General features: G+C 40.6%; 1 protein-coding gene across 1 annotated transcript in view; it reads right to left on the bottom strand.

The window, feature by feature from the left end:
* Positions 1–299: 299 nt before the first annotated feature.
* The window catches only part of TTC34 (tetratricopeptide repeat domain 34), a 40,262-nt gene continuing 31,669 nt past the window's right edge, over positions 300–8,892 (bottom strand). The window contains exon 7 of the mRNA XM_075191383.1: positions 300–2,144. Coding sequence (XP_075047484.1) covers positions 1,623–2,144 — 522 coding nt within the window. The 3' untranslated portion in view covers positions 300–1,622. The remainder of the gene's footprint in view (positions 2,145–8,892) is intronic.

Here is an 8,892-nt window from a genome sequence, read left to right as displayed (position 1 = left end):
TCAATAAATTCCTTATGAGTAGATACCTACTTACATGTATGTATACTTTTAATAGGTTGAATTAAAATATATAAGGTTATGATTGCCCAATAGTATTATTATTATCTTTTATAGTAATGATCTTGCTACACAAAATCTTATAAATGGTTCAGATCAGATGCCGTAAGATAAAGTACTTTTCAATAAAGACTATGTATTCAGATGCATGTGATGTTAATGAGTCAATTCCAGCAATTGTTGGGTTCAACAAGGATTTATGTAATTTATGTAAATGTTAGAACACAGGAATCACAGGAATAAATTGCGAAATATATATTTGTACTCATTGCTCTTAAAACCTCCATTATCAAGACCTTCTTCTAAAAGGGTGTTTAGAACATTTAAGATGTTGGATGTAGGGTCAGAAGTAAATTTCTGCCACGTAATCTTAACTTCGAAATAGTCTGAGTAATTTAAAATTACAATGTCCCACCCTTGTCAGCCTCTGTAATCCCTATCTCTTTGCTATCCATCAGGCTTAGAGCAATGCCTTCAGACTGCGGCTAGAAATAGATAGCATTTTAATCTTCTTTATTACATATAACACAAACAAAGGTTAAGGGGTAGATATGTATAAAACCTTCGAAAAAGGAAAAAGTGGAGGTGTTGCCCATAGCAACCAATCAGATTCTAGTTATCATTTACCCAGTACATTCTAGAACATGATAGCCAGAATCTGATTGGTTGCTATGAGCAACACCTCCACTTTTCCTATTTAGAAGTTTTAGTCAATAAACCCCTAAGGATTTTTGTAGGATATATAGGGATAATTTCTTAAACCTGGTCTACTTTATTTGACAAACAAAAGTAAGCATGGTACAGTTTTTATGGCCCAATCAAAATCCAATTCCCTTGGGTGACCTATCAAACAAATAACTTTATTACTGCCTTTATGGGCTAACGTTTTCGCTCTTACTATGAATCAATTTAATTATGCCCCGCCCACATTTCTACCTGGCCACTCCTACATTTGACCGGGTCATACCCTTGATTAGCTTGTTCCCTTTGTAAAACATAAGCACACTGATGAGCCACTACATATTTTCCCTCTAAAAATGTAAGGTTCTTATTAAAAAATACAGCCGGCGTATCAATTACATACATAGTTTTAAAATAAACCCCAAGTATGACAAAGCTTAAATTTCATAGCGATCAGTCAGGTAAAAAATCCTGTATGTCTGCCAACATCTGCACCCAATGTAAATATTACATGTCTGATACATTTCTTAATAAATGAAATATAATTAGCGCTAAAACACTCAAAATTTAATCATTAGCTCCTTGCATGTAATCAAGTAAGATGTTTGTTTAAGAATAACGTTCCGATGAAGTGAAGCGCAGTTGTGTTGCGGAATCAGTACGTCATACCCCCAACAATCTCGTTTTCGAGTCATAATCCTGAGTTCCCATCTATATAAGGCGTGTCCTCGTGGATTGGCGATACGACCACAGAACTGTGGGTGTGGTTAGTAGATTGGGGGCGTATCCTGACCAGCGATGGTGCTGTGTGTTGTATTTTTGGGATGTAGGCTACATTACAGTAAATGCATTTGGGTTGCAACTGGTGCTCCATCATATTAACACTAATGGACAATACACCCAGAAGCTTCCCTTTTAATCCTGGTTTTTAGTTTCTTCAGTTCTTGGTGGTTTTCATTAATAAGCAACCCGCACTCAGTCAGTTTCCACGACTCTTCAAACAGTTTCTGCTCAAAATATTTATGTGCGATGCGACTGAATATTTCGGACATCCTGGTTTTGCCCGGTGCATTGCTAATGACTGCCAAGGCGGATGCAGTGTCCACACTCACAGCCTTCATATACTGTCTGCAAGCGGCCTCTTCTTCCGGTTGTAACAGTAGCATGCGGCCTTTGTAACAAAAGTCTTCTACTTGTGTCTTGAGGTCATTATCGCCGTGCCTTTGGATCGCTTTATCCATATCGGCGACGGCGCGGTGGTAATCTCCAAGGTGGGATAGGCACATGGCACGCTGGCGGAGGTATTTAGGGTTATTGTGACTAGCTATAACAGCCAGGGAATAATAATCCAGAGCCTGTTCATGCTTGTTTTCTTGAGTAAGCGAGCCGCCCTCTTGCCCTGCGGTCTGCAACAAACAAAAGAAAGATATTAAGCAGGATCTGTCTGTGAAACAACAAATAGGCGTTTGTCTTGGTCAGGCCTTTGCAACACTTGGCTTGCAAGTTAATTAAGGTATGGGGAGCAAGTGTCGTAGTGGGTAACGTTCCAAAATATCTACTGGTGAACTTAGCCTTTAATTTGTATGCTTTTCATACTCTCCCCATAGCACAAAGATAGAAGCATACCTACAAACTGTCCTGATTTTGGTAGGACAGTCCCAACTTGCGGACCTCGAAAGGGGTGTGGTTTACATAAAAGGGGGCACTTCAGGGTGGGATTTGTGTAGATCGGGACAGGACTTGTCCCAATTTCGCAAGTCTAAGGAGTAGATTTATTAAACTTTCTAAAAGGAAAAGTGGAGGTGTCACCCATAGCAACCAATCAGATTCTAGCCATCATTTTCTAGAAAAAACTAATTAAAGGACAGCTAGAATCGGGAGTGGTTGCTATGGGCAACGCCTCCACTTTACCTTGGATACACGTTGAGGAACTAGATTACTGAAATATGGCTATATAATAATATGCACAGTCCCAGATATATGCACATTATACATCTCATAAATAAAGCTGCCAAATAAACATTTGTATCATCGAAAAAACAGTTGTATCTCAGAGTGCATACCTCCCAAAATGTAAATAGTGAAAATAGGGTATAAAAGGGGTGTGGCCTCACCACATTGGAGCATGACACATTCACTGAAGACGGGCCTAGCACTTCAGAAGTGCGGTTCTGTGAGTCTGCATTATACATGCAAACTTTGACTGCCCCTGATATATGAAAAAATTTATCAGTAAGTAAACAACCTATTATTTAAAAGAAGTCTCTATCTGACATTAATATGCACATATAAAGGGGTATTAGTCCGAGCACCCACATTGGTAAGGTGGATTATCGTTATGACTTATATCTACCACCAAAAAATGACCTCATTCAGATGGGCTGCTGCCTGCAGTGTAATATCAGAACAGTGTATTTAACCTTCATGGTTCATATGTAAAAATCCCATCTGTAAGCTTTAGTTTTTATTTATAAGCCTAAAGTACTCCATGATTCTGTCTGTTATACCCCTGGGGTAGCCATACAGCAGGTGGTACCCTAGATATCGAATAGGGAGTCCTGCATCAATGCCTTCTGCTGAAATGAAGTTGGAATCCAGCTGTTCTGTCTATTCTCCAGGACTCTTGTACTGTAACACAGTTGCCAACATTCTAGAACAGTATCTAGGGAGCCTTAGCTCTAAACACGTGACGCATGATACCGTCTCACGGGACCTCATAGCGGTGTCATCTCAAGTTTACGGAATGTCATTATACCAGGCGTTTTAAATATTTCTTTTCTTCAAGAAAAATATTCACTTATAAAATCCAGAAAATAAGAATTTCATTCAGCAAGCTGAGAAAATTTATTGTGCACAGTTGGTTAATACTGAAAAATAGGAACCTAGACAAGCCTGGAACTAAAAAGTGCTGACATATTACGCAGCGCTGTACATAGCGGGAATCATGACACAAACAAATTATATACAATGAAAGAGAGAAATATAAGGCACATGGCGTTACAATGACTGATTTGGGGTCTTATTTGCTTTCATGAAGAACATGCTGAAGACTGTGGACTTTTATTTTGCTTTTCCATCTATTCTCCCACTGCCGGAACCTTTACTGTACGTACAATGACTGTTACATAACAGATTAATAGACGACAGGTGCTGGATACTTGGTAAACGTTCAATTTTACTGTCAACAGCTCTTCATGCAGTAAGTGTTTGTCAGAAAACCGCCTGATTGCCCAGGTGCATTTTAAAAGCTTTTCTCCCTGTCTAGATAGGATTATTGTCTGTTTATTTAGGCTTGTCAAGTAACACATTATTAGTCCATTTTGAATGTTGCAGCAGCAGCCGATTCATTTGTGCAATAACGATGTCACTTTATTGTACATTATAGAATAAAGGTTTATGAGCATTAAGCCGGCAGAATTACTCAGTGAAAGAATTTATAGAGGCAACTGTTTTTAACATCTTATATTACATACAATATTGATAAAAATAATAATATTGCTGCTACGTCACTCAACAAACTATAGTACAGTATAAGCGCCCCCAGATTATGAAGGGCACAAGCAATAAACAAAAAACATTTGGCATGTAGGCTGCTGAAACATCTTAGAGAATTATAAAATCTGGCCCCAAGTAATTATATTATAGAGGTGCCGTTACCCATAGCAACCAGTTCAGATGTTTTTCATTTTCTAAACTTTATTTACAAAAAACAAACAAACAGATTACGTTTAGTGCCCCCAATGTGGATTGCATATAAATACCTTTAAAAATCTGAATTTCGCCAGGAAATCTAGCCATCTATTACTGAGCTTAAGGGTGATATGTGGCCCTTTTGAAGGGTCGCACCATGTGGCCCCTGTGGTGTATCAGGTTAACTATCACTACACTAGACTGTGTGAACATTGAACCACATGTACGTAATCTTTTGGGATTGGGGCTTTCTCATAGTTCCCAACCTTTGAAGACTGACCTCCGGGAGTCTTGGTGTGGAGGTGGGCACAAGGGGGCGGGGCTCCACGAATTGCATCATTTTGGCCCAACCCCTGTGACGTAATGACGCAAACTCGTTATTTTACCACAGGAGACGGGCTAAAATGATGCGATTCCGGGAGAATCGCATCATGGAGGCTTGAAATCTGCCCACTACACTAGGAAGTGGGAAGATGCGGGAGAATTGCCAGCTCTCCCGGGAGTCCGGGAGATCTACCCGGAATTCGGGATTTATAGCAGAGGATGACATCTAGAGACTTTATATGAGGACCTCTAAGCTTCAAAATGAATGTACACTACACTTAATCTCAGCAATAAGACCCCTATCTATAATAACATATCAGCAGGCATTTTAAACAAGTGCTACAAGCTATAACAAATCTACGGTGTAGGCACGGAGAGCCGCATGCGTGTGCCACACAGGATCATGCATTTTAATGTTAAAACCCTTAGAAATGAATAACTCTGCACTCGTTATGTGATAAGTTGCATCGTACAACAGCAGAACTTTGAACCTAGAATTGGAGCTGACATGTTTCCCGACTTGTCCTGTAATGCATTTCTCAGAAATAGATTTTCTGATTTCAACACCCCTGCCCTGCTGTGAGGTTTAAGTGGGGTCAGGCTACTAAGCAGAGGAGGTCACCTTTTAGCTGTCTGCAAAATATTATCGTGGTCATGTGACAGGACTGCATCGTGTATCCAAGCCAGAGATCAAACACTTGGAAACTAGAACGTGGAAACTAATGAGGACAAATAATCATTTATGTCATTTACAGTTATAACGTTACAGTTCGTGTTCTGTATTGAAAGGTCTTTTTTTCCCCCATTAGAGAACCTTCCCTACACTCCTAAATGTACGTGTCTCTAACACAGGCTCTGATTTAAATGTGAAACACATGTACAGAGAAGAGGGAATTGGTTGTTGATATATAACACTCAGCTGTTTCAAACATTTTCTCAAGAATGTGAATTATTTCATTGTATACCGAGTATAGTGGCCACGGGGATGAGCCATGTCTATTAAGGGTTAATATGTCTGTCATCACCTATAGGTCGGACTCTCTGCAGCGCAAGATATGTACCTCTGTTATTCTGTGTTCACATTAATTACAGGGCTATTACCTAAAATGCAAGTTACTTTATAGAGAAAATAAAGGCATGAATTGCTCTCCCTCTCTCTCTCTCTCTCTCTATATATATCTATCATACTTACCAACTTTTGAAAATTGGCTTCCGGAAGCCTGCTGGGGGAGGAGTGCGTGATGGGGGGGGGGCTCCAAAATTTGCGTCATTTTGGACCCGCCCCGTGACGTCATGATGCAAATGCAGCATTTTAAAGCAGGGTGTGGGGCCAAAGGCCCCACGTCGTTTTGGTCCTAATTCTGCCCACTTCACTAGGAAGTGGGCAGATGCGGGAGATTGCCATACACTCTCCCGGGAGTCCGTGAGACTCTCGCGAAATGCGGGAATCTCCCGGACATTCCGGGAGAGTAGGCAAGTATGATATATATATACAGTGGTATGCATTACCGCCACTTCTCCTACTGCCTTCATTGTATCACTATCACATTCCAGTCACTTACATTATATATATATTGGTGGTAGTGGGGGGTATACAGGGGTATGTCATACCGCCACTTCTCCTGCTGCCTTCATTGTAACACTATCACATTCCAGTCACTTACATTTTCTATACAGCCACTTCTAAATTTCCACCGCCACCACTGGATATAGACATATATTTAGTAGATTGAGTAGTATCTGTTAGTATTTCTTTTTATTCTGTGTCCCCAACTGTAAAGTAGCAAAACTGTTTTTTCCTTCTCTTTAAGTTCTCATTATGGATACTGGGTACGTAAGTTGTACGGCTCATGTAGCAATTTACGGAAGGAACGTCTACAAAACACAAAACAATGATACTGTGATGCTGATAATATAATGTTAGGTGGGATGTGTTAATTGTCACGTGTGTAACGCTGGGAACACACTACAAAAAACTTTTCCCGATGCGATATCTTTACCGATTTTACCAACAGCTGAAAGTCCCGATCAGCAGCCGATTCCTCTGTACACACTATACACGTTTTACTATATTTACCTTCAGATCCAGGGGCGGAATTAGAATTTTTTTGGCGGGGGGCTAGGGCGCGATTTAGTGCCAATCAGTGGCCGGACGGGATTCGCCTGACATCGGTTATAGAGATTATTAGTCCGTTTATAAAATCAAATCAAACGATACAATGTGATTTTGAAGGATATAACAAGATCGTTGGAGCGTACACACTAATACGATATCGGACCTAACGGACGTCTATCGTAGGATTGGCACGGTAATCAGGTGAAAAACCTGTAGTGTGTACCCACTCTAACTAAATTGTCCTTAGGATTCACAAACTAAAGAACAATCATCTTTTCCACCAAGTCTAACAACGTTGGATGAACAGAGCCATTCTTACCATGAGGCGAGAACCTAATCTCAGACACCAGAATGGGATAGTGCCCCCTTCCCCGGGGGGCAAACGCAGGATTTGTAGAGGGGGGTTTCCACACCACGCCGCCAGTGGGCGTGACCAGCATGCATGGGGGCCTGTGTATAAATTTACACAGTGCTTGGCTGCTCTCCAACTCTTCGTATCCCCATCATATACACGGGCAATGCTGCGTGCACTACTGTTAGGTGCACGCAGCTCTCCCTTTTCAAGCAGAACTGTGTGAAGCGGGAGCAGCGTTCATCCACCTCAATTATACAGTTCCCCAGGCTTGGAGGGGGTTTCCAGGCACTAGGAACCCCCCCCCCCCCACGTCGGTTTGCCTATGCTCCCCCTGAGAATATACCAATGATCATCAGCAGGCAGCCTATCACTTCGCTAGAAACTTATGACATCATTCGTGCATCACGCCTCAATGATGTCACTAGCAGCTAGTAAATTGTTAGGCTAAATATGGGTTCAGTCTACAATAAGGCAGTTTCCGCTGTGTGTAGGGGACAACTTAACGTTAACTTTAATGAACAGATGACTTTTTGGAACTACAAATGACTTCATAGGATTTTGGATCTAATTTACGTTAGCCTCTATTTTACAACATGTGTTAATAAAATTGAGTATCTTAATAAAAAAAAAATGCTGATTTTTCGTTGTGTGTTACGCAATAAAGGAAACATGAATACAACTCATTCAATGCAGCTGTTTAAAAGGAGAAATCCAAAGGAGATTAGTAAGTAACCTCTTTTACTGAACTCCGGGGAGTTTGTGACAAAGTGTCCCAGTAGTATGTGTACTATGATTCATGCACAGCTGAACAAGTCTATTGTGGCAGGGCAGGTCAATCCTAGGACACCGTTCCATAATATCCCTCAATCGTATATATTACACAATTCAGTTTCCTCTTTCCTTTCCATTTACACCAGACACCGTTAGGAAAGCTACATTAAAATCTTAGGGAGAACTACCCAGAATTCAGCAGTGACCACTCTTATCCAGAGACTGGTAGAACTCTACGAACGAACTTAATCAACCAAAGGACTTATGGAAGTGGAAAGAGCTCTAAGCATTGACAGTACATAGCTAGTGGTCTGCATGGAAATCAGTAGTGGGTTAGAAAAATATACTGCATACACTACAACAGTCTCCAATCTCAAAGTACAGTCTTGCTTTCTAACGGGCAAAAGAGTTGTGGTCTATCGGTTGGTTTCATGGCCACACAGAATTGGGGGATGTGGCAAGTTGTGTGCAGAATTTAATTGCGCAACGTTGGGAGGAATGGTAAGAACCAAAAATGTAAAATTCAAAACAAACGATCAAATTTGCTTAGCATGATTCAATATAAAAATAACTAGGGCGAGGGGAAAAAAGACTAAAAATAAAATCCTTCTATATACATCATTAAATAAAGATTAAACAGGTTTAACTACAAACAGTTCCCACGTCCGTGGGGGTCATGCCATGTCCCAACAGCCGCTGAGGGCTCTGGGTAATTATACACACAAAGCAGTCATTGCATTTTACAGATAGGACAGCACTTTTCAAAGACCATGTGAGGTTTTTTCGTCCTGTGGTCTTATTTCTATTTCAGGAATGTTTACTTCATCTGGTCTGTGGGACATTTTTTATTGCATGTCAATCTTCTGCTGACCTATTTCAACATTATAGAGATCTCCGG

This window comes from Mixophyes fleayi, chromosome 11 (assembly GCF_038048845.1).
Source record: "Mixophyes fleayi isolate aMixFle1 chromosome 11, aMixFle1.hap1, whole genome shotgun sequence".
Lineage (NCBI taxonomy): Eukaryota > Metazoa > Chordata > Amphibia > Anura > Limnodynastidae > Mixophyes > Mixophyes fleayi.
Note: the sequence above shows the minus strand (reverse complement) of the source record. Positions and strands in the feature narration are given on the sequence as shown.